We start from the raw sequence: 26851 nt of genomic DNA, 5'->3' as shown, positions 1-26851 counted from the left end.
CACTAGAAATCACCCTGCGGTCTTCACCAACAGAATAGCCATGAACACCCTGTTTTGTTCCCAGAAGTTCTGTGGGTTTTAGCAGTAGGAAAAACATTTAAATAATCAGATGTGGCTCTTCCAGGAAAAACAGCTTTTGCATGGAGGAACTTAACTAAGGTATATGGAAGCATAGAAACGCTTTAATTTGAATCTTTCAGAGTTTCTTAAAACCCACCCTACAAATAATAGGCCAGGAAACCTCTAGTTTTAAAAAAGAGCTAATAATACACGATAATTACACCAAGGAGAACCCAGTGATGCTTCAAAACTAGAACTTCTACAGAGTAGCGATGTTCCTATTATTTAATGACTTTTGTTAAAATATCAGTTGTTAAGCATGACAAGATCTGACTTGTTCGGGGATTTATATGAATAAGAGTATTAATAATCCAAAGATTATTCACAGGTCTCTTTAACCTCTTTGTCCTTTATCTGCCTTACCTGTGACAGCGCCTGTTGACATAATTCTAAATGACGTGAAATGGGAACCTTTGTGAACAGAGTACTATTTACCCCAAGGCTCAAGGAAGTATATGCCAGTGGTTCTCAAGGGGTGGGTTCCCAGCCAGCGGCATCAGCATCGCCTGGCAACTTAGAAGTACAAATTGGCAGGCCCCATCCCGGGCTGAATCAGAAATTCTGGGGGTGAGGCCCAGCCATCTGTTTTTATTAAGCTCCCCAGGTTATTCTGATGCCCACCAAGAATGCCGTGGTATAGGAGAAACATTGCTCGAATCAGAAAACCCGGGTTCAGATCTGGCCTGCCACGGCTGTGTCACGACCCCAGCTTTCATTTGTAAATTGAGTTGGAATTTATTATTATTTTTTTCATTTTATTTTTAATGCTCATTTATTTTTGAGACAGAGAGACAGAGCGTGAGTGGGGGAGGAGCAGAGAGAGGGGGACACAGAATCCAAAGCAGGCTCCAGGCTCTGAGCTGTCCGCACACAGCCCGACATGGGGCTCGAACCCACGAACCACGGGATCACGACCTGAGCTGAAGTCGGACGCTTAACCGACTGAGCCACCCAGGCGCCCTGGAATTTATTCTAAGCCTAATTTTATATGATTCTACGATCTTACATAGCAGTGTGACAAGGCTGTATTGGTCTAAAATGAGGTTTCTTCTGGTTCAAGGCAGACATATCCCAAACTTTAATGTTAGAGACTGTATTCTGATTAAGTGATGCTGGGACACTGAGATCATCAATTTGAGGACCTAATCTGTTTTGCTCCCATGTTAATGACTCTACCACAAAAGCACAAAAGGCTGAATTAACCCTGCCAGGAAGGGATTTAAATGACAAGGTGCATTCGATATTTTAAACCTGAACCTGCCCTATCTAGAACAGGTTACAGTGTGTGAGGATTCAAGGAGGTATTCAAAGTCAGAACTCTTAATGATGAATGCCTTCTCCTCCATAAACAGTTTTAAATATCCAAGTAGCAGCTGCCACGATAGGAAGGGACCACCACAACGTCCAAGAATTATTATGGGATGCTTTTCACAGGTCCAGGATGGACTACAGGAGAGTCGAAAGCCTTTTACTTACATAAAAAGAAAGACTGTCGTCGCCTAACGTATTACTAGGGTTATCCCATATATTTAGGTTCTTACGTTTTCAACAGTTCCGCTCTGATCTGGAAGTCCTGTTACTCCTTCCGGGATGAGGGAACCTCTTGAATCTTCCCTCTTAATCCCATGTCCATTTTGAAAAGCCCCATAAGCTGGAAAAAAGCCAAGTCCTTATCACCAACAGGAAGAACGGTCAAAAAACATTTTTAAAAGTAAGTGCTTGGTTAATTAAAATAAAGATAGATGTTAGGGAATAGATCTTGGTCATCTAAAAGGTAAAATTTCTATATTGTATCAAAATGCCCTAAGCCTAACATAGGGTGATTTTTTTTTTCTTTACCTCTTGAAATACTTTACTATGTATGAAGCTACAAGAAGTTCCTTGCAAGTAACAAATGAAAGCCACACAATTTTAGAGATAATTTTACGGATAAGGAGACTTGGGCCCAGAAAAGGGAACTGTCTTGTCCCAGCCTGGAGACAGATAAGAGGATTGGAAGGCAGTGTTTTTCTCATTATCCCCTCTTCTGTCAGTCTCCCAAAGCTCCGTTTTCAACAAGCTGAGATAAGGAAACTTAAACAAAAAGAGTGGCCGCCAGTGTGAGTCAGATTTGAATGAAACTTCAGTAGAGATCATGCTATGTATAGTTTTTATTATGAAATATCCCCCCCCCCCAAAAAAAAACCACCCCAGAGAAGCACAGGGTGCATTTCTAAACAGCCATGCGATGTATCATCTTTAAAGGACTGAAGTACCCGTGTCTTTGTCAGCGGTCAGACTCCCTCTATTTGTAGGTGAAGTGAAGCCGCAGGCGAACTCATCCCTGGATGCCTGTAACACAGCGTGAGAACTAGGTCATTTAAACAAACGTGCCCACGAGGAGGAGAGAAATCGGAATGAACAGAAGGAGATGGGACCCTAACTTGAAACAAAGCTCACAGTGGAAGTCCGAGTCAGGTATCGCCATTGGTATTTAGGGGACACCTCTTTAAAATGGGACACTAGCATACTGTGGCCAGCATGGCCTCTGGCCGGGTACTAGAACTCTGGGTGGCTGGTAAAAGCTGTAACTGACTGCAGTCTAGTCTCGGTTCAGTTCTCTTCCTTGGTACCAGGGGCGATGCTGGCAGGGCGGGCGTGACCGGAAGCCCTAGGTGAGCTTGAGCCACAGAAGAAAAGAAGAGAGAAGTAAAACATTTCCCAACATCACTGTCCAATGTTGTGGCGTGAACTTGGGCAGGAGTTACTGCGTTTGTGAAGAAAGAGCAGCCTGGAACCCAGGCACCGAAATGTGGCATCTGCACGGAGCCCATTTCCGCAGTAAGCTGTAGGTAATCAAGCCACCGGGGAGGCTCACGAGCAGCTTTCTCAGGAACCCAAGGCCGGCTTGACAAAGCGACTAGGACATTTGATCGGGGTGGTTTCCAAAGGCAGCTGTGAAGGACACGGTTTAACCTGCCACCGAACAAAATGACACGGCTACTTGAAAGCGTGAGGGAGATCTTGGGCCATTATGGAACACGGAGCGGGGACAGGGCAGGACTTAATGGCTAAAAAGTGTACAGTTCTGGGTACTACATTTTATTTATTTATTTACCCGAAGTTTATTTATCTTTGAGGGAGAGAGAGAAAGAGTGTGCACAGGGGACGGGCAGAGAGAGAGAGAGGGAGAGAGAGAATCCCAAGTAGGCTCCACACTGTCAGCGCACAGCCTGATGCGGGGCTCGATCCCACGAACCGCGAGATCGTGACCTGAGCCGAAATCAGGAGGTGGACGCCCGACCAACTGACCCACCCAGGCGCCCCTGAGCACCACATTTTAATAGGGTGATCAGCAAAATGGAGCATATCCAGAAACGTGTAACCAAGATTGTAAAGGGTTTTAGAATGACACATGATGAAGTGGAGATATCTGGCCTGGAGAAAAATTTAGAAGGCACTTGTGTAAGGGGTATCATGTGGAGGTGGGAACAGATGTGTTCTACGTAACTCTAAGAATGCAAAACCAGGACAAGTAGATCAGAGAACGTTTCAGGCCTAACGTGAGAAGGACAGTTTTAATTATCACAATGGTAAAACGTTCTTTTGCCAAATGGGAGACTGACCACCCTCCAAAGTTCTTTTTTTTTTTTTTTATTTTTTTTTTTCAACGTTTATTTATTTTTTGGGACAGAGAGAGACAGAGCATGAACGGGCGAGGGTCAGAGAGAGAGGGAGACACAGAATGGAAACAGGCTCCAGGCTCTGAGCCATCAGCCCAGAGCCCGACGCGGGGCTCGAACTCACGGACCGCGAGATCGTGACCTGGCTGATGTCGGACGCTTAACCGACTGCGCCACCCAGGCGCCCCCCAAAGTTCTTTTTAATGCTAAGATTCTAAAGGGAGAAAAAGTACACACCAATTGGGCTGAGCAAACAGCAGCTCATCAAGAAGAAACGAAGGAAGGCTGTCCTGGGAAGGGAGAAGCAAAGGAATACGGTTTAACCCCTGGTGCCTAACATTTGGGAAAGGAAGAACCTTTTCATTCAGTTTTCCAGTTGAATAAATATATGAAGGCAAATAACACATCTTAACAACCAACACCGGGTACAAGGGATTCCTGGTACTCTCTGGGACCTTGTTACTCAAAGTGGGGTCCTTGAGGGGCGCCTGGGTGGCTCAGTCGGTTGAGCGTCCGACTTCAGCTCAGGTCACGATCTCGCGGTCCATGAGTTCGAGCCCCGCATCGGGCTCTGGGCTGACGGCTGGGAGCCTGGAGCCTGCTTCCGATTCTGCATCTCCCTCTCTCTCTGCCCCTCCCCCATTCGTGTTCTGTTTCTCTCTGTCTCAAAAATCAATAAACGTTAAAAAAAAATTAAAAAAAAAAAAGTGGGGTCCTTGGGCCAGAGGCAGCCAAAAGGGTCTTAGAAATACACAGCCTCAAACGCCACCCCAGGCCTACTGAATTAGAATCTCTGTTATAACAAATCCCCCAGGTGATCGTCGGCACGTTAAAGTTTGAGGAGCGCTGCTCTAGAAAAAAAGTATGCAGAAGTCAAAAAATGGAATGAAAAGGGATGATGAAGACAGAGACCACAGAGCACAGGACCCCAATTCTAAACGCATTCAATAAAACAGGATAAAACATCAGCGGGAACACATTGCTACTTACAGAACTGGGCACGGCTGCACAAGGGTACATAGTGTCTCGACCAGCTAATCGCTGTATATTTTCCAAGAGCAGTCCAACAAACGGGAGGTACAACTGTGCTATTTTGGCTTGTTGGTTCTGGAAAAGAATGACCAAAAGCTTAGTAGGCAGGCAATATGCATACATCACAAATAAAGTTGGCCCCGTCTATCAGTTTTAAGGCTCAAAGGGGGCTAATATCCTCAACAAATTAGGGAAGCAGGAGTCTGTTTGTACTCACGGTCTCAAAACTAACTACCGCCGAACTTTCTTGGTATTTGGATTTACACATGATACAGAGTCAAATCACCTCCTTCAAACGTAACTACATAAAGTACAGGGCAAAAGTTTATTCTTTAAAAATTGCTTTTATGTTTATTTATGAGAGAGACAGAGCCTGAGCGGGGGAGAGGCAGAGAGAGAGAGGGAGGCACAGAATCTGAAGCTGGGGAGGGCTGAGTTTACATGAGCACAGAGATTGTGCCTGTCTCGTTCACTGCTTCAACCCCAGTGCCTGGCCAGATGAAAAGATGGTCAATACACGTTAAGCTGAATGGATCAACAAACAGAAGAAGTGAAAAATAGTGAGTTACTCTATTCCTTAAAGAAACGTTTTTTTTTTTGTTTTGATCAAAGCAATGAAGATAATGTGATCTTGGGGGTGCCTGGGTGGCTCAGTCGGTTAAGCATCCAACTTCAGCTCAGGCCATGATCTCGAAGTTCATGAGTTCGAGCCCCACGTCGGGCTCTGTGCTGACAGCTCAGAGCCTGGAGCCTACTTCGGATTCTGTGTCTCCCTCTCTCTCGGCCCCTTCCCCACTCATGTTCCATCTCTCTCTCACAAATAAATAAACATTAAAATATATATATAATGTGATCTTGGCCTCTTGAGTCAATTGGAAGACTTGGGAGATTAATATATTTGTAAATAAATATATTTATTTATCCACAGGCCACTAGTAGTCTTAATGTGATACCTCTTATAAAAATATATATTTTTTATAAATGTTTATTTTTAACAGAGATAACACACGCGTTTGAGCTGGGGAGGGACAGAGAGAGAGGGAGAAAGAGGACCTGAAGTGGGCTCTTTGCTGAGAGGGGACAGCCCAATGTGGGGCTCGAACCCACGAACCATGAGATCATGACCTGAGTCAAAGTCAGACGCTTGACCGGCTGAGCCACCCAGGCGCCCCTCTTATGAAAATGTATTTACTGCTTTTCTCAGCTCTAGACATTCCTCATCCAAGATGTACTCAAGTCAGCAAAAACTGTGGTTGCCACGGCATAAAAGTTGCCCTCCGCATTTCATGACTTTGGGACATCTGTCCGGAGACTTAGGTAAGGCCTGGAGGGCTCAGTAGTCAACCTACGGAACACAGAAGATCAACAGTATCTCATGGTTCCTTGAGTTTGAACAATGTTGCATATTGTTCATTATTTCTGGGAACCTGTCCCAGACCATGCTGATGTGCGCGGAGGTTTGAGAACCAATGATCTAGTCCAAGTGCAGTCCAAGACAGGAACGGCCCTTACCCGCATCCCTGACAAATGGTTAACTTTTACACTTCTCCTTAAACACGCCAGCCTCTTCCTGGCTTCTGTCAGAAAGGCCGTTTAGCTGATTTAGTCCTTGTAAGTTCTACTCGCTAGGTATAGCTCTGCCCTTTGGAGCGACAAAGAGTAAGGATGCTTCCACTCTTACGTGGCAACTCTCTAAGTATTTAAAGACTGTTACCCTGAAATCATTTCGTTCATCCTTGGCATGGCCAAATGGCCCTAGTTACTTTCCTTTATTACTTTTTTATTAAGTTTTTTCTTTTTATTTGGAGAGAGAGAAAGGGAGAGAGAGGGAGAGAGGGAGAGAGGGAGAGAGGGAGGGAGGGAGGGAGGGGGAGGGAGAGGGAGAGGGAGAGGGAGAGAGAGAGAGAGAGAGAGAGAGAGAGAGAGAATCCTAAGCAGGTTCTGCCCTGTCAGCACAGAGCCTGACAAGGGGGCTCGAAATCACGAACCGGAAGATCATGACCTGAGCTGAAGTCAGATGCTTGACTGACTGAGGAGCCACCCAGGGGGCCCCAGACTGTGGGGCCCTCCTTCATTCTTCACATAACCTTGGTCTCAAGATTTTTCACCATCATGATCACTCTTTTTTGGCAGTTCTCTAGTTTTTCAGTGTCCCACTTTGGATCTGACAGGTAGTACAGTCTAGTGGCTAAGAGCATAGATTGTGGATTTAACATTTTTTAAATGTTTTATTGTTTATTTTTGAGAGAGAGAGAGAGAGAGAGAGAGAGAGAGAGACAGAGCGCCAGCGGGGGAGGGGCAGAGAGAGAGGGAGACACAGAATCAGAAGCAGGCTCCAGGCTCTGGGCTGTCAGCACAGGGCCCGATGCGGGGCTTGAACTCAAGAACCATGAGATCGTGACCTGAGTCGAAGTTGGACACTTAACTGAGCCACCCAGGTGGCCCCAGACTGTGGATTTTAGACAGATGTGAATTCCAGGTCTCCTGTTCCTAGGCTGTGATCAAGTCACTGAACCACAGTTTTCTCTTTGGTAAAATATTTAACACACTGTCTGACATGCAGCAAGTCCTCAGTAAATTTCAGCTGCTATTATTATAGCTTCTAGATGCGAGTCCACTTTGGTTGGATAGTGAGTGATCACTAGGGAAGGAGATAATTACAATTCTCTCAGGGGAACAGGAACACAGGGAAACAGTGTAAAACATATTAAGCCTTGCCTGCACAAAAGACAAAAAAAACAACCTAAGAATCTAGCACTAGAAGATGGTTTAAAGTAAGGTGCTATCCAGGGGCGCCTGGCTGGCTCAGTTGGTGGAAAGTGAGACTCCTGATCTCGGGGTTGTGAGTTCAAGGCCCACGTTGGGTGTGGAGCCTACTTAAAAAATAAATAAAATCAGGTATATCCATCCATGTGGTGGAATAATATGCAGGTTTTTTAAGACTCTTCAGGATGTATTATTTTTTTTTTTTTTTTTTTTTTTTTTTAAAGGTTGTTTGTCAACGTTTATTTATTTTTGGGACAGAGAGAGACAGAGCATGAATGGGGGAGGGGCAGAGAGAGAGGGAGACACAGAATCGGAAACAGGCTCCAGGCTCCGAGCCATCAGCCCAGAGCCTGACGCGGGGCTCGACCTCACGGACCGTGAGATCGTGACCTGGCTGAAGTCGGACGCTTAACCGACTGCGCCACCCAGGCACCCCAGGATGTATTATTAAATAAAAACAGAAAAACGCATAATGGCTTCCAATTATACATACACACATATATACATATACATATATGCCTGTGCATGCACAAAGTAGAACTATGTAGATAAAACTGGCAACAGTAGCTACTGCTGGAGAGATGAACTGGGGCATGGGGATAAGGAATGGAGAGAAGCATTTTGATTTTTTTTAACCATGTACATTGATTAAAAAAAGGTGGGGGGGGGGGCGGGGGAGGAGGGAGTACAGCAAAACAATCTGCCCACAGCCCAGGTAGGCATTGCAATCCTCTTAGGTGTCAGCATCATTTGCAGTGGGTACAGGAACAGATACAAACGTCAATCATTGGACGTTTTTGTTCTGAGTAGGAAAGAGGTCTCGTAGTAATTATAACAAGTTAGCAGATCTCCCAACGCCGTTTACGAGTAGCACAGAATAGGGACCAGTGACATCTTGAAAATTTCACTGGAGGAGAGGAAGAGGAGTAGCAAGTATGACAAGGGGACCTCAAAGCAGCCTTTCCGTTGGAAGCATTTTGTTTTCCTTGACTGCGTATTTATTCGGGCTCACTTTGGGAGACCCCCCCCCCAAAATTATGGGAGCCTACGAGCGCCTGGGTGGCTCATTTGGTTGAGCATCTGACTCTTCATTTTGGCTCAGGTCATGATCTCGAGGTCCATGAGATTAAGCCCCACGTCAGGCTCTGTGCTGACAGAGCAGAGCCTGCTTGGGACTCTCTCTCTCTCTCTCTGCTCACACTCTCTCTCTTGAAACACACACACATACACGCGCGCGCACACACACACACACACACACACACATTTAAAAAAATTATGGGATTGATGGGGGGGTGGGAGGGAGGAGAGGGTGGGTGATGGGTATTGAGGAGGGCACCTTTTGGGATGATCACTGGGTGTTGTATGGAAACCAATTTGACAATAAATTTCATATATTAAAAAAAAAAATTATGGGAGCCTAACGCTTCCCCCTCTATCTTCACCTTGGCATCATCATTAATGGTGAATAGGTTTTACTTGAATGTCTTTGACAAATGACTCAGGCCACCCATGAATTCTTTGGACCCAACAGAGAAAGGAACTGAAGCTTTGGCTAACCAGGCCCATGAAGCAAAGTTCTACTGGAGAGGATTTCATAGTCTTTTAATAGCTGTTTAAAGCCTTTGAACACAGAGAAGAGGGCTTTAGAAGCTCCTGAAAGGGTAATGAGCTTAGCATTTCAACCTTTCCCCTCCTCCAAAACCTCAAACACTCAAAGGGGCATAGTGCTGAACTTACTTACAGGTAACAATAGTTACATGTGTATGTGTGTACATATACTGTTCTCAGAATTTTAAAAAGGAAATAATGTCCAAATATGTGACAGAGAGTATTTAAAATCCCACGTCGAGGCAAGACACAAGTGATATCCCATGTTCCTTCACTTTCATCTGAAGAGGTAGGGGTAAATATGACACAGCTTCCTGCGCCTGGGAGGGGAAGTTCATCTTGTACTTTTCCCGCGAACCCTTTGAAATCATGGCTAAAGACCTTTTCTCCCGCACTGCACAAGATTCTCTTCTGTACTACTAGGCATCAGCAGCAGGGGTAACTGGCAGTTTTAAAGGCTTGACAAAGTCTGGGTGGAATGGCTGACGTTTGAGAGATCTGTCCGTTTAGATGCATTCTACTGGTTAACTCGCGTGACGTCACCATCAACATTCACGAAGAAAGAAAATGGCACAAAATGGAGTGAAGCGCACTAAGTGGGCAGATGTTACTATATAGTTATAAGGTGCCCCAAACCAACGTAAACCGCAGTAACAAACCACATCTTAAAGCCGAGTTTAAACCTACTTTAAGATAGAATCTAAAGCTGAGTTTAAATTTACTTTCAGATAGAATCACATAAAGAGAATTAGCAAAATCGATAGGAAACAAACAAACAAACAAAAAAACCTTTGTAATTAAAGAAGTATAAGCGGAACGGAGCCGGCAGGCATTTTCTGTTATTTACTTATTTATTTTTTTCAGTTTATTCATTTTGAGAGCGAGACCGAACAAGCAAGCGCATGCACAAGCGGGGGAGGGGCAGAGAGAAGGAGAGACAGAATCCCAAGCAGGCTCTGTGCTGATGGCGCAGATATGGGGCTGGAACTCACGAACTGTGAGACAGTGACCTGAGCCAAGATCAAGAGTCGCAGGCTGAACTGACCGAGCCGCCCAGGCGCCCCAGGCATTTTCTGTTTATTAAGAACAAATGGGAATACTGTAGGAAAAGAATAAGCCCTATCTCCAAGGCAGCGTTCCAAAGTGATTATAATAATAAATGATTTCCTAACTTTTATTTGTATTTGAACGTGAAAACAAAGGGACACGTTATTTTTTTATTAAAAAAAAAAATGTTTTTTTTTAAATTTTTACTTATTTATTTAATTTTATTCAAATTCTCGTTAGTTGACATACGCTGCAATATTGGTTTCAGGACTCGAATTCAGTGTTTCACCGCTTCCATATAACACCCAGGGCTCCTCACAACGAGTGCCCTCCTTAATACCTATCACCCATTTAGCCCATCCCCCACTCACCTCCCTACGTCAACCCTCGGTTTGTTCTCTATCATTAAGAACCTCTTGTGGTTTGTTTCCCTCTCTTCTCTTCCCCCCTCTTCCCCTATGTTCATCTGTTTTGATCTTAAATTCCACATGTGAGTAAAATCATATAGTATTTGTCTTTCTCTCCTTGACTTATTTAGCTTAGCATAATACATTCTAGCTCCATCATTGAAAATGGCAGTGGGACAAATTATCAATCACGAAACAGTAGGATGTTACCTTGAGGCACTGGATTCCAGGTATGTAAGTTAGGTCACTCTAAATCCATAGAGTTCGCACTCTACTTAAGAAAAATGTCTTTTAATGTTTATTTATTTTTGAGGAAGAGAGACAGAGCATGAGAGGGGGAGACAGAAGCCGAAGCAGGCTCCAGGCTCTGAGCCGTCAGCGCAGAGCCCGAGGCGGGGCTCGAACTCACAGACTGCGAGATCATGACCTGAGCCGAAGTCGGACACTTAAGCGACTGAGCCACCCAGGCACCCCTGCAACCTACTTTTTTAAGCCCATAGGGTTTAATGGTAATAAGAGCGGAGAATACTTGTTAAAGGTACAGCCAACAGCAACTACAGCTATGGCCTTCACACATAGACAAGGTGTAATGTATATATAAGGTTTATAGCCACATCCACATTTTTTTAGTAAGAAAAATCTTCATTGTCCATACTTCATATTTGACATAGTTAACGTGTCTTACTACTAATCATTTAATCCATAATATAACCGACTTGAGCACATATATTAAGTTATATATTTGAAAGAATGCACGTGGCCATAACCGTGTATGATTTTTTAAAAATCATTAGTTTACGTACCAATCATAAGCAGTTATGTTGTTCTTTATACACGATTTGAGAAACCAATGTTTTTCTCCAATAGTTAACTGAACAGTACTTTATTTTACTTTTATGTATTTATTTTTTGCAGTAGGCTCCACGCCCCCCTGGGTGGCTCAATCGGTTCGGCATCCGACTTCGGCTCAGGTCATGATCTCGCCGTTTGTGAGTTCGAGCCCCGTGTCGGGCTCGGTGCTGACAGCTCAGAGCCTGGAGCCTGCTTCGGATTCTGTGTCTCCCTCTCTCTGCCCCTCTCCCGTTCACGCTCTGTCTCTCTCTCTCTCTCTCTCAAAACTAAACAAACATTAAAAAATTAAAGACAGAACAAAAAAAGGAGGACCCACACACCAAGGTGGGGATTGAACTCAAAAGCCTGAGATCAAGAGTGGCATGGTTTACTGACTGAGCCAGCCAGGCAACCTCCTAATGAACAGTATTTTTATTTTTATTCTTATTTTTTTTTTGAACAGTATTTTTAAAACCTAACCATACTGAGACAAATCTTACTTACAAAAGTAAGTTCGCCAATGCTCATATTACGTTCCTTACTGAAGACTCCATCTTTAATGTAATTATCTCGGCAGAAATTGACTAATGCGATACTGATTATACGGACATCCTTACCTTGTGCTGGTATCTAGTGTCAAATGCATGTTTTATCAAAAGATTCTTTATGACAGAGATAGCTGTATATCTGATCTCGTAATTGTCTTGCAGAGCAATGGAGGTTTCCCTCAGAAGTAAACCGACCAAGAAGTGATGCTTGCAATATTCATCTGATAAACTGTATTCAAGATTTGAATCTGCAGTACAATGAAATTTAAAGCCCGTTTACAAAAACAGTAATTACTTTAACATTAAAATACTGCGTTTATTACTTAGCAAACACGTGGTCATGCTCACAAGAGCTATCACTTTGCCATTAACAAACGTGAACAATTCTTTTGTCATACAGAAGGAGCATGCAAAATTTTTACAAGACAGGCACACTCATAATTAGGGTATGTGATAGCCTTAATGATCACATCAGTGGGTAAGAGAGTCCCTAGATTTCTTTGTCCTACATTCTGTTGAACTCTTAGGAATCTTAAGATAGAACCCAGAATGAAAGAATACTATATTTGGCAATGTCTTAACACATTTCTTTCGATCTGAAGAGCTTTAGTTACAACTACAAATTGGACCGATTCCATACAACAAGGCTTGAATTACTGATCTGTTTACACTTGTCAAAAGTAGGAAAAAGAAGGCAAAGACAACTGAATCGTTCTAATGGGATTAACTATCGACTATTCTAGTAGATGTTCCATCCCCGCCTGGACGCATGTCAACCCCCCTTCATCAGCAAATACAGACCTTTGATTTCATAAAATCACTTCGAACTAGGTCTTTCGCTCCCTTTTGGACCTCAGTCCATTTTAAATCCCCGCTGCCCATATCTTGGTTGGGACTTGCCTTATAACTACTCACAAGGGATCGTGATCAAGTTTAGCAATTTCTACGGTAGACTTTTACAATCTGTATTTCCTCTCCTCTACCCTACCCTTGAATTGAATGAGGCCATAAAGCTGAAGGATAGGTTTTCTATTTTTTTTTTTTTTTTTTTGGCCTCCTCTTTAGCAGTTAATGTAATGCTATGTATTCAGTTAGGACATAATAAGTGCTGTGAGTAGTCAGATTCAATCCTAAATCCTGATGATCCGTCCACCCCTTCTGTTCTCGGACTTCCTCATAGCTACCAATAAATCACGGGCAAGTATTCGAGCCACACATGCTCAGAATCTAACACGGGAGTGGTTGAACGGGGATGCTTGGTTTCTTAAATATGTTGCCTTCATTTACGCTGGCTAGAAATCAATGCCTGAAACCACTGCTCAGCAGCTACTCCCCTGGAGACCAAGGCAGCTGATTTTCTTCTTGCCATTGGTCACCCTCTTTTGTGAACCCCCACCACTTTCTACGCACGAGGGCCAAGAATAACTGAGCAGGCGGGGGGGGGGGGGCTTTATGTGGGGAGATTTTGCAACGGCAGTAGGTTTTTCACTTCAGTGCTTTGAATAAATCCAATCAGGTAGTTTCATCCACGCCTTCAAAACTGTCACCAAGCAGTCATTAGACAGGGTCGGAGAGGAGGGAGGGAAGCCTGGGACAGAGGGCACTGGCTCAAAGAATAGATACGCCCTCCGGTCCCCTTGCTGGCTTGAGCAGGAACTTGTTTGCAAGCAATCGGTGTTCAAGCTTATTTTAAGAGGAAACAAATATACTGCCTCATATACCACCTCCTAGGTTTCCTAAGTACGTTAGCTTAAAGCCTCACTGTGTGTGGCTAGGGAGAATGTGAATAAGCAAACAAAGCCCCCCCGTCCATCTTAAGCCATTCATCAAATCAATGGTTTTTCAAGACAGTTAACTACTTTAGAGTGAACCGAGTTAAACCTACCTACTGAAGTCAAACGGTCCACCGCAAATGAAAAAAAATCTAATTAATATATGAAAAGAAAAGGGACAAATAAAAAACATAGTAACATAAGAATTGTGCTACACAACAAAGCATTCAATAAAACTAGCAACGGAGATAACATTTAATACATACATATTACTATTCCACTCTGCCTTTATACGTTCCTTGCAGTGGAAATGCATTCATATGGTTTTTTTTCTTAATTTAGTCTCATTTAAGAGTCCAAACACTACTACAGAAAGCAATTTGACTAGTATCTGACATCTCTGTTTAAGCAGCGATCTATGTAATACACCTGATCTCTCCACACTATGAATACTATCACTGACGCTATGAAGAAAATGCAGATACTGTAAATGAACATATCCTCACGTAGCTAACAATTCTGACGTTACCTTTAAATTCACAGGTTTACCTAGAAAACATTACACTATGCTAGCACTAGCCAAAAAAGAAAAAAAAAAAGAAAAAAAAAGAAAAGAAAAGAAAAACACGTTCTCAAGTGATGGAAAATGCAAACATGTACCTTGCACTCGCTGGAGTTTCGGTTTGGCAAATGCCATTGGCAAATTCAGAGGAATGTAATGTTCATGGTTGCAAATTGTTTGCAAAAATTCAAACTTGTATTCAGCCAGAACCTAAAGGGAAAGAAATTATACACGAACTCCTGTTTAGTCGACACGTACTATTTTAATAACGAAACACAGAGCGTTAGTTTCCAAAACGGAAGTGTTCAGTGGTTTAAGTATACCTTGAGATGTGGCCTACGTAGGAAAGAGTTAACACAGCAGGCCCAAGGCTGCTCTCCTTAAAAAAAAAAAAAAAAAAAAAAAAAAAAAAAAAAATGCCTGCTTGCAAGGTTGGTTGCAGGCTGGCATTTGGGAAATTGGATTTTGAAATGCTCCCTACATGATAAGGTCGTGCCTTCTCTGCCAGCCTGCTCTATTTGTACAAACGATGTGATTTATTGCTTTCTTTTCCTTTCCTGACTCTGAAGGTTGACCAGTCTCCAATATACGACCAGCCCCCAAGAAAAAAAACTTGAACTCCAAGTCTCAACTGGGCTTCCCTGAACAGAAATGTGGCACGCACGCGGCTGCGTTTTCAGGGCTGGAGAGACTCCGTGTGACCTTCACAGGAGGGAAGGCACTCGGGGAAGCCTGCATGAGAATTGCCAAGGACTCCACTTGGGTTTTGATCTTACTGTTCCAGCTAAGCAGCCTTACTGCGTCACTCTAATGAATGTCAGCCGTGACTGAGACCGCCCTGAGTATATGTTGAGTCCCATGAGTCTTTCTAGTTAACCACTGAGCGTGTGGGTGGTCTCGGGGACTCCCAAAACACCATCCAATATCCCCTGCGTTGAGGTACAGATATCCGCAAAGTACAAAAACAAAGACAGCAGTTCCAAACCCTCCAGAGAATAAATGTCACTCTTGGTCTCAAGCTCTAATGTCTGACAGCTGTTATACGTCCTTATAACTTACCTTAGGATCTTTGGGGCTGAATCCAGATATATAGTCATTTATCAAATTGAAAACAAATCCTCTATCCATTAGTGTCAAACAGCGCTATAGAAACCAAAACAAAACGAACAGTGACGTAATTCTAGAAGTCTGTCATGACAAAAGGCAAGTGATTGATTGTTGGAATTGGGTCCCAACTGTACAATTTTCATATATATGTATTTCCATATATGTGTATATATGTACATATACATACATGCACAAATGCATATATCTTTATATACATACATATGCATGTATACACACAAATACGTATGCATATATACATACACATATATACGTAATCTATTGAGCTACAGGGACTCATTTTGGTCAATCTGAAAAGCTCTAAGTGAAGTATATGGTGGTCAGCTAGCGACGAAAAGTGGGGTTTGGCTATGTAAACATTTCAGACCCAAAGAGAAGGTTCTCTCTGTGTTCCGTGAAGTCTTGGCCTATTAAAACATCCTTCCTCTGTGGAGAAAGAGGAACCCTTTTGCACTGCTGGTGGGAATGCAAACTGGTGCAGCCACTCTGGAAAACAGTATGGAGGGTCCTCAAAAAACTAAAAATAGAACCACCCAAGACCCAGCAATTGCACTAACTAGGTATTTATCCAAGGGATACAGGTGTGCTGTTTTGAAGGGGCACATGCACCCCCATGTTTATAGCAGCACTATCGACAATAGCCAAAGTATGGAAAGAACCCAAATGTCCATCGACGGGTGGATGAATGGATAAAGAAGATGTGGTATCTATATACAATGGAATAGTACATTGTATACATTGTACAGTTGAGTATATACTCAACTATAAAAATGAATGAAATCTTGCCATTTGCAATGACGTGGGTGGAACTAGAATGTATTACGCTAAGCGGAAGAAGTCAGGCAGAGAAAGACAAATATCATATGACTTCACTCACGTGGAATTTAAGAAGCAAAACAGATGAACATAGGGGAAGGGAAGGAAAAATAAGATAAAAAACAGAGAAGGAGGCAAACCTCTTAAATACAGAGAACAAACTGAGGGCTGCTGGAGGGGAGGTGGGTGGGGAATGGGCTGGGTGGGTGATGGGCACTGAGGAGGGCACCTGTTGGGATGAGCACTGGGTGTTGTCCGTAAGTGAGGAATCACGAAGTTCTACTCCTGAAACCATTATGACACTATACGTTACCTAACTTGGGTTTACAAACAACATCCTTCCTCCGTGACAGGCCTAATAGCTGTTCACACTTGCCTGCGGGTCATTCTCCTAGTCGCTCATCATGCCAGGCCTGGCTAGTAACTCCAGCACTCTTCTGCCGAATCCTACCCATCCTCCTTAGCCACCCCAGCCCACAAGCCTAGCCTATTCCTGTGAAACAGAAGGAACCCACTCTGTTTGCACCTCATTTCTCACTGTGCTTGCGACAGTGTTCTAGAGAAATACGAACGTGAATATGACATGGTCTTCACCCCCGTCCAGGGGTAAAGACAGGCAAGATAAACAAGTAATTAAAATACAGCACAGTAAGATGCAGCACAGGGGCATGTAAAGGACGGGTGAACAACAAAAAATCTTTGGTCTTGCTCCATTGCATACAGATCAAAACCAAAACTCCTTAGCCGGACATTCAATGCCTTCCATCCTAAACTCTCTGCCGCACAAGGCTTGCTCATCCCTAAACAATTCTGGAACACGCGTATCTCTCCGTCTTTGCTCGTGGACCCTCCTCTACATGCAACACCTTCAACTCTTCTAGAAGAACTTTTCTTCTCGGCCCTGGTCATAGTTCCTGGTCATAAACCCTCTTGTTCTGGTCTTGCTACTGTAGTTTGTTTCTATTTTCCAAGTAACAGTCATCACACTTTACCTTGAATACGTATTAGAAATGTGATTTCAGGGGCGCCTGGGTGGCTCAGTCGGTTAAGCGTCCGACTTTGGCTCAGGTCATGATCTCACAGTTCATGAGTTCAAGCCCCGTGTCAGGCTCTGAGCTGACAGCTCAGAGCCTGGAGCCTGCTTCAGATTCTGTCTCTCTCTCTCTCTCTCTCTCTCTCTCTCTCTCTCTCAAAAATAAACATTAAAAGATTCTTTCTCTCTTTCTCTCTCTCTCCCTCTGCCACTCTCTCTCTCTCTAAAATATAAAAATAAATAACAAATAATAAAATAACAAGAAATGTGACTTCTGAGACAGCCTCTTGTCTCTAAATCTTCACAGAGAAGACAGGCAAATGGTGACTCAAATGAAGTAAATACAGCTATGACATCAACTGGGTTCGATTTATTCCCTTTACATAGTAGCTTTCAAGTTTAAACCCCATGGGAGAAACTGAGAGTTTACATTTCAAATAGCATCCTCCTTAATTTACTTTAAATTTTTTTTTTAACGTTTTATTTATTTTTGAGACAGAGAGAGACAGAGCATGAACGGGGAGGGGCAGAGAGAGAGGGAGACACAGAATCAGAAGCAGGCTCCAGGCTCTGAGCCATCAGCCCAGAGCCCGACGCGGGGCTCGAACTCACGGACCGCGAGATCGTGACCTGAGCTGAAGTCGGACGCTCGACCGACTGAGCCACCCAGGCGCCCCAATTTACTTTAAAATGATAGGTGGGGACGCCTGGGTGGCTCAGTCGGTCGAGCGTCCGACTCTTGATTTCGGCTCAGGTCATGATCTCAAGGTTCGTGACACTGAGCCCCGTGTTGGGCTCTGCACAGACAGGGCGAAGCCTGCTGGGGATTCTCTCTTTCTCTCTCTCTCTGCCCCTTCCCTGACTCGTGCTGTCTTTCTCTCTCTCTCTCAAAAGAAGTGAACATGTTTAAAAAAAATGGAAAACAAGGGTACGTCAGACACGAAAACTGCTTGGATGGAGTCTCGACCGTGAGGTTCTTTACGTGAGGCTGAGATATGAGGAAGGGCTGGGAGAAGAGGGGTAGCAGAAAGGAGCAAGCAAACACTAAGCGCATTTACAAACCCGTGCCCCTTCTCTGCGACAACTCAAATATTGTCACCCACTTTATAGAACAATTACATTCTAGCACTGCCCTTTACGTACCAAAAAACTAGAACTACGATAAACCAGAACAGTGATAAATGCGTGGTTCTTCATCCATATAGGAGTTTCTGGTATCTCTCAAACAGAATCATCTCGCTGACCGAAATGAACAATCTTCCCTCACGTGGATTAATAACATGTAGACTGCGGTTACATCAGCAAACAGGTTGCTTTCGTTCCAGAGTTGCAAACTCAAAGGCCGACAAGGGTCAGAGAAGTGATTTAAATGCATAAAGAGTCAAGGGTATACTAGGGAGTGGTGGGGCCTGTGGCAACCTAGAAAGTACATGCCTCGTCTAAAGGCACTTAAATTAATATATTTGAAAAAACATCCCGTGAAACAAGCAAAACATGCCTTCTGGCTAAGCCACCCCTGTATGGGACCTCTGATTTAATTAATTAGGCATTTCAGTGTGTGTGTGGGGGGAGGGAGGGATCAAACCTGGCTGTTTTACTAAACTGATGGATGAATTCAGTCAAAAGTTTCTCCCGCATTTTACAAAGACCTAGCTGAGTCTCTAGAAAGTGGGTAGTTTTCTCCTTTGGCTTTAAAAGACCATATTGGTGAAGAGTATCTCCTTACCATGTTCTGGCTGCCTTTAACTCACCTTCAGGAAGCTAGCCAAACTATAATTGACATTTCTGGACTCATCGGGAATCTCGGCATAGCGAATAGTCACATGGGGAATTATCGCAAGAAGCAATGAATGTAAGACATGATGATATGCCTCTGGAAATCTCTGGCCTCTGGGAAGCTTAAATCAAACAGACATAGCAAAGAGTCAGAGCTGTAAAAGGTTTAAATCAATTGCTATTTTTATTTTCAAACACATTCTAGATATAAATGTGGCTTTTCTTAACTGGAGTATAACTTTTCTCCCAACTTAAAGATGACATCACTAGTTCAACATACACTTCAGATCCTTAGAGGAACTATAATGAACTGACTGAAATCATCAACAAACCAACTTTGGGGGCGCCCGGGTGGCTCAGTCGGTTGGGCGTCTGACTTCAGCTCAGGTCACGATCTCACGATCCGTGAGTTCGAGTCCCGCATCAGGCTCTGTGCTGACGGCTCAGAGCCTGGAGCCTGCTTTGGATTCTGCGTCTCCCTCTCTCTCTCTGCTCCTCCCCCACTCATGCTCTGTCCCTCTTACTCTCAAAAATGAGTAAACGTTAAAAAAATTTTTTTTAAGAATAAAAAAAAAAACAACTTTGGAATTATGTTCCTGAGATCTACCCACATCCCAGATTTTCATTCCAGTTTCTTTTCCTGACACACAATTTCAGCAAACCCATTCTGTGAAAAGTCTGACGAAAACGGTAAATAGGTGAATATTTACATTTCACAAATCTCGACTCTGTAATTGCTAGAACTAAGAAAATTTCTTTGTACTTTTATGAGAATCTAAAAATACAACTCAATGTATATGCCACATTCCAGAAACACATCTATTACAGAAGGTGTTTTGAACATCATACATGCGTCAGACCTTTCTAAGGGGTGATTGCTGATCTGGTACTTGGTCTCCAAATGAATGTTTCAACATAGACATTTCTAAGCTATAAGATAAAAGGCAAGCTTCAAAGAAAATGCATTTTACATGGCACATAACAAAAAGGAAAGAATGAATGTGAACAAGCCTCTGAGGACTTTGAAAATGTATGAACTGTCAGACCTCAGATTCATGCAATACATCCATTGGTGTTTGGTTTTGGTTTGTTTTCTTAGGCAAAACTGACAAAGTCAAGGGCTAAGAGCCCTTCGGTATAAGAGGATCTGTGCATCATTGCTACCTGTGAACAGGATTAGCCTTCTTTGCCTATGCTAAATATTATCCTTGGGGCACCTGGATGGCTACGTCTGTTACACGTCTGACTCTTGGTTTCGGCTCAGATCATGATCTCATGGTTCATGGGATCGAACCCCACGTCAGGCCCTGCGCTGACTCTCTCTCTCTCTCTCTCTCTCCCTCTCTCTCTCCCCCTGCCTTGCTCGTGCACTCTGTCAAAATAAATAAATATTTTCAAACATAGATTATTCTTAGCCTACTTACCTTAATTTTATTCTCTTCCAACAAGTATGTGGCCATAGACTTTGCAATAATTTCAAAAAAAAACCACGAGTACTAAAATAAACCAACAAATACATAAAATCAATTTTTAATAGTTACCCAAATCCTGAAGCTCAGCAAAGTTCAACAAATCAGTATGGACCTTATCTCTGAACTTTAACATTTTAAAGTGATGGCAATTCACCATCGAAGTTGCACAAGGTAATATTGTACCACCTCAGCGCCAGCCGGTGAGGTGCAAAGGGCATGTGGTGGGAATGTTTGCCGTGTGGGGAGGGGCATCTTATCACAGACCTTATTTGGATTTGCTTACACATGGTGCTGAGAGGAAACCAACTTTTAGTCTGTCTTATGATTGCTCTTAAATTCTCTACAGATGGGGCACCTGGGTGGCTCGGTTGAGCGTCCAACTTTGGCTCAGATCAGGATCTCGGGGTTCATGAGTTCGACCCCACATCGGACTCTGTGCTGATAGCGTGGAGCCTGCTTGGGATTCTCTCTGTCACCCTCTCTGTCTGCCCCTCCCCTGCTCTCTCTCTCAAAAATAAACAAACACTAAAAAAAAGGGGGGGGGGAGGGTCACATGAGCAAATGACGAAAAGACTAGAACCGAAATGGTTCCTTGTGTCCTGGTTCCTTACCTTTAGCAGTTTGTTTATCGATAAAAAGTCAGCAGACTGTTTCAACACCGCGATCATCGTAGTGGCCAGAGTTTCATGGATCAGCTGGGCCTGAGGCGCGTTCGGTTTTTCGGGTCGGAAGCTATACTACAAATGAAGGAAAATGCAGCCCTAAGTCAGAATCCTCACATGAAATACACTGCTCCCAGAGAAAGCTTATTCCACAAACCTTGATGAAAGATCTTAAATAATTATCCAAGCCTTCTTCATGGCACTTTGAAACGATATGTAAGAGAACCCTGCAAACACATTCACAGAAATCAGCATGTGAGTTACCACAGTTGGAGTATCTAACCCCCCAAATACCCCCACACTGCCTGAAGAATTCAAAGTCAGAGGATTGCATAGGATGTCCTAAGATGGTCCGACCAAGATTTCGGCATCGAACTTGCTCGGGGCCTTGCACAACATTTCCTGGGTCAAAACAAGGGCATTGTAGTTGGGCAACCCAGATGCCTCGCTTCTGTTCTGCACGCGTTTCAAGCATGGTCATAGCTTCTCTACAGTAGAAGACCTCGGGTGCCGTAAATATTGAAATCCCCTCCAGGGAGTAAAAGGAAAGGAAGAGAAAGATGGAAAGCACGGCAACAGATGGGGAAAAAGGAAGAGAGAGACCAGACAGGTGTAATGACAGGACCTGGGATGAGAAGTAAATATAAAATCCATATACGAGACTAGCAGTGGTTCTCAAACTTTATCGTGCATCAGAATCACCTAGAGGGTGCACTGCTCAGCCCCTCTTGCAGAGTTTCTGACTTTGTAGCTCTGGGGTGAAGTTCAACGATGAGCGGTATTTGTTGTTTGTTTGTTTGTTTGTTTTTTGTTTTCCCCTAAGCTCCCAGGTGATACTGATGGTGCTGGTGCGGGAGCCATATTGGACAACCACTGGACTAGAATAATGCTTCTTAAGTTTTCAAGCAAACTAGCCCCAACAGCAGAGCAAAGCAAACGGTGTGCAGGGCCGTAGCTTAAGACCCGCTGGGACAGGTCGTGGCAACGGCAGAAGCAGCAAAGCCAGAAACATCCAGCACTGAGCTCTCAATTCTTTGGAGTATCCTATTTTCGTTTCAAAATTCAGTGCATTTTCCATTCAACTCTACCATAGATCCTTGTTTGTCTCTATAAAAAAATAATAATCCTTTATCCTTTTCACTAAAAATTCATGGTTCAGGGCGACTCTGTCCAACATGAGAGCCACTAGCCACTTGTGGCTATTTAATTAAAATGAACTACAGTTACAAATTCAGTTCCTCAAACAGATGAACACAGGGGAAGGGGCGAGGGAAGAGGAGAGAGGGAAATGAACTATAAGAGACTCTTAAATATAGAGAACAAACTGAGGGTTGACGGAGGGAGGTGGGTGGGCGATGGGCTAGATGGGTGACGGGCATTAAGGGGGGCACTTGTTGGGATGAGCACTGGGTATTATTGGATGTAAGTGATGAATCACTGAATTGTAGACCAATATTATACTGCATGTTAACTAAATGTAAATTAAAGAAAACTCAGTTCCTCAGTTACGCTAGCCACATTTCGAGTGCTCAGTAGCTAAATGGCCAATGGCTACCATATTGGACAGCACACGTGTAGAACAACTTCATGACTGGAGAAAGTTCTATCGGACAACGCTGGTCTAGGGCAATGGCTCTCAAACTCTGTTGCATTATGGAATCACCTAGAAAACTTTAAAAAAAATTGCTGACGCTGAGTTCCATCCCTAGACATTCTGGTTTCACTGGTACAAATGTGGTCTCGGCACACACATCTTTAAAAGCTCCCTGGGTGATTCTAACATGCAGTAAAGTTTGAGAACCCCTGGTCGAGGAAAACACATTCAGTTTGTCCTTTGATTTCTGGTACCATCTATCCCTGGGGATACAAGGTCCCCCAGTCTGAGAAGCATGAAACAAGAAAGAACAGATATTAGATTTCTGACTTTTGCGTTCTCGTTTGGAAGATAAATTTGTCTTTAACATGCAGAAACACAAAAAGAAACAAGAGTTGCTTCTCCGTATTATAGGGCCGAAACTCACATGGTACAGTTGACAGGAACGTCATCTTCGTGGGTCATGTTCGTGAGAACCCGGAAGAGTTGCGTAAGAATTACAGGCAGAAACTGTATCATCACTTGGATCTCCATGGCATGCAAACACTAAAATAAGCCATTGTTAGTTACGAAAACAAACAGAAATAGGACGTAACTTGTCAATGTGAAACAACAAAAAATCAAGTCATGAGAGATGTACTCACTAGAATAGAAGCTCACGTAAACGTGAGCTTTGTAAGACAGGGCGCTTTGGTTAGCTCCTTTAGCCACATCTCTATTTGGGCACTCAGATTTTGTTAGGTTATTTCGCATTAGATACTTTGTTTACTGAAGATAAAAAAGTATGACTGGGATAAGCGGGTTTTGGAACAAAGACGCCCGAGTCTCGGTAAACCGACACGTCCCAGCAGGCAGTGTCTTTGACAGAATGGGGACCACCAGTCGATCTGCTGAGAAGGGAGATTCAATCAAGTGCACTGCTCTACATAATCGGCTTTCCACTGGCCCCACCCATGAAACTGAGGCCACGCGACATTCAGACATCCTCCTAGTACATTTCTTCCAAGTTGTAACCCCCTGTCTCTGGCGGTAGGTGCGTTGACAGCAAAAAGAAGCCATGTGCCCACATATACGTAGAAACGACGCAAGCAGCGGAATCTGTAAAATTTCTTTCTTCTTCCTTCCCTTCTCTCCGCGTTCCTTCATTCACTCAGGCATTCACTCGATCGTTTAACCAACCAGCCAACCAGAAGGCGAAAACAAGTCTCACTGTTTCGACCTCCCTTCAAGGTTTCGTGCTGTGGGGAATACAGAGATGGAGGGGACAAGTCTCTGTACCTAAGGAACTCACTCTTTCTCTTTCCCAGGCCCCCGTACATAGCCTTGCCTTCCAGGTTTTCCTTCCTTTTGTCCCCTCTCTTCCAGCCTTACTTGCCATCACCCCCTCTGAACCTATAATCAACATAGTCTAATCGTTTCCTAGGAGGCCTCTACAGGTTCTCTTTACTCTCCACACATCCACCTCTCCTTTCCAAATTCATCACCCTCCGACTGGGTTACAGCAGATCACCTCCTGTCTGGGATGCCTCCCCATGACCTAGGGCAGTGCTTGGCAGCCAGGGGCCACTCTGCCCCCCAACGGGACGTCCCGCCGTGTCTGGAGACATTTTGGGGTTGTCACAACTGGGGGTTGCTGACACCTAGCAGGCACGGGCCACCGATGCTGCTAAACATCCGACAGTGCACCGGACAGCCACGTACGACAATGAACCTGTCCAAAGTGTCAGTATTGCCAAGGTTGAGAAACCCTGGCCTGGGGTTCAAGATCACTTGAGACCTAACCTGTGTTAGGTGCCTTAACACTTTCCACATTCTTCACAAGGCCAAACTGGTACCTTGGTTGCTCTGCGAGTAGATCATATGCATTCCTGCCTTGGTGCTTCTGTTCAGTTCGTGGCCACATCCCAGCCACCTTTCCAAGTCAAGTTCAAACCCCTACTTCGGTGAAGCCGCTCATCCCACTCATTCAACGAAGGCATTGTGAATGAACTTCCAAATGCCAAGCACACCAAAAAAAGCCCTGGTTCCCACCATCAAGCAGTTCACGGTCTGTGGGGAGGGGGGCCGGAGGGGGGGTAAAGACCCGGGACTAAATCTGCAATACGAATGGCAACGTGTACAAATAGCGGTCTATACAAAACGCACAAAGGAAGAAACAACGGAGTCTTCAATAAGGCTTCAGAGAGGAGGAGAGTTAAAGGGCAAGTGCAATCACATCAGGTAGAAAAGAGAGATGGGCAGTCAATGCAAAACTAATCCTGTATCGCTCCTCGGTCATTTATTCTCGATGCAACAGCGCTAGCGTGCTCTTTTCCCCCTTTGTTACAACAGAACCACCGCGAACCTGCCCCCTCCAGCTGCTCCCTGCGTTCCAGCTACACCATCTTTTCTTTCCTTCTGTCTTTCAAACATGCCATCGCGAGACGTTTACATCAGCTCCTGAGACAGCCCTCCGTGACAACTCCGTCTAGAACGCGCTCCTGTCACATCGGACCCCGTTAACCTGTTCTCTTTGCTTCACAGCATTTATCTTGACCTAAAGTTACTCATTTATACTCTCTCTACCCCAACTAGAGCAGGTATGCAGTCTGAACAGTTCCCCATTATATTCCTAGTGCCCTCACCGATATCTGGCTCATACGAAGTGCTCAGTAAGGATTCGGTGAATGACGAGATCAATGAATAAAATAAGGAACCAACAGGGGCGCCTGGGTGGCTCGGTCGGTTAAGTGTCCAACTTCGGCTCAGGTCATGACCTTGCAGTTCGTGAGTTCGAGCCCCATGTCGGGCTCTGTGCTGACAGCTCGGAGCCTGGAACCTGGAGAAGGAGTCTGTGTCTCCCTCTCTCTCTGCCCCTCCCCTGCTCGCACTGTCTCCCTCCCTCTCTCTCTCTCTCTCTCTCTCTCAAAAAAAGATTAAAAAAAAATTTTAAATAAGATAAGGAACCAATTAAGATGGGAGGCCTGTAGTCTCAGTGGTTCCTAAGTTCCCTGAGCCCTCAGCACACCAACCTGTACCATGCACTTGATATCTATCATATCTTGCTTTCGACTCTCGTTTGTACTGATGACTTACATTGTCATTTCATTTATGTATGTCCTCTCTCTCCAAATGGTCTTAAGATGGGCGATGACCCTCAGTTATTCTTCTCTGCAAGCCTCGCAGCATCGGGAGAAATATTCCATACATAAGTAGATGTTAAGTGAATTGGTAAAACAAGGCCATTTACAGGGACAACAGACAGCGAGACCAGGAGTCAAGACACACGTGTCGCAGGCTGAGCTCAGCTCTGCTACTGACTAGCTGAGTGACCACAGGCAAATCCCCTCTACTTGGGCTTCAGTTTCCTCATCAAAGAAATCTCAAGACGCCCTTTCAGTGCAAACGGTCCATACAGGAGTTCCGCTCTTTCTGCAATCGTGTGGCCTTTCACTCACTGCCACTAGAGGGCGAGCAAAGGTCACATAAATATCAGAAATTCCACACCCTTAAAGACACAAATAGGAGTGCGTTTCTTTTACTCCATTTTAAGAATACCAGTATATGAAAATGATGCTCTGCTCCATTCCATTCTGCTAAAACTTTTATGGAGCTTTCCCCCTGGAAGAAAAGCCAAAGATCTTAACAGACGAAGCATTCGTACACAGAGCTGGCTTTCTAGACGTTACCCGAGGAAAGGATTTGAAAGCTGGATGACAGTTATACTGCTTATGATAATTAAGAATAATAGCCACCACAGGGGCACCTGGGTGGCTCAGTCGGTTGAGCGTCCGACTCTCGATTTTTGGCCCGGTCCTGGGATCAAGCCCCATGTTGGGCTCTGTCCTGAGGTCTCCCTCTGCCTCTCTCCCCCATTCAGGCACTCTCACTCTCTCTCTGTCTCTAAAATTTAAAAAAAAACATTTTTTTTTAAAGAATAATAGCCACTGTTTATCAACCATCTCCCTGCTTCTACCCTACCAACGGTATCTTCCCAATATGGTAGGCAGAATGATACTTTAAAAACCCAAATCACAGG

At 44.1% G+C, this 26851-nt stretch overlaps 1 protein-coding gene across 3 annotated transcripts in view; it reads right to left on the bottom strand.

Annotated features, from left to right (window-relative positions):
* The window catches only part of DOCK11 (dedicator of cytokinesis 11), a 202815-nt gene that overhangs the window by 69463 nt on the left and 106501 nt on the right, over positions 1 to 26851 (bottom strand). The window contains exons 24-35 of one of the 3 annotated variants that reach the window (XM_047843161.1): positions 23261 to 23379; positions 21397 to 21466; positions 21189 to 21314; positions 20530 to 20601; positions 19081 to 19227; positions 15415 to 15498; positions 14454 to 14565; positions 13907 to 13945; positions 12091 to 12269; positions 4773 to 4889; positions 2376 to 2451; positions 1662 to 1771 (exon numbers count right to left, since the gene is read on the bottom strand). In XM_047843161.1, coding sequence (XP_047699117.1) covers positions 1662 to 1771; positions 2376 to 2451; positions 4773 to 4889; positions 12091 to 12269; positions 13907 to 13945; positions 14454 to 14565; positions 15415 to 15498; positions 19081 to 19227; positions 20530 to 20601; positions 21189 to 21314; positions 21397 to 21466; positions 23261 to 23379 — 1251 coding nt within the window. The remainder of the gene's footprint in view (positions 1 to 1661; positions 1772 to 2375; positions 2452 to 4772; positions 4890 to 12090; positions 12270 to 13906; positions 13946 to 14453; positions 14566 to 15414; positions 15499 to 19080; positions 19228 to 20529; positions 20602 to 21188; positions 21315 to 21396; positions 21467 to 23260; positions 23380 to 26851) is intronic. The other 2 variants (XM_047843162.1, XM_047843163.1) reach the window with 2 other exon arrangements.

Source organism: Prionailurus viverrinus, chromosome X, assembly GCF_022837055.1.
Source record: "Prionailurus viverrinus isolate Anna chromosome X, UM_Priviv_1.0, whole genome shotgun sequence".
Lineage (NCBI taxonomy): Eukaryota > Metazoa > Chordata > Mammalia > Carnivora > Felidae > Prionailurus > Prionailurus viverrinus.
The sequence above is the reverse complement of the archived record's forward strand: the minus strand, read 5'-3'. Positions and strand labels throughout refer to the sequence as shown.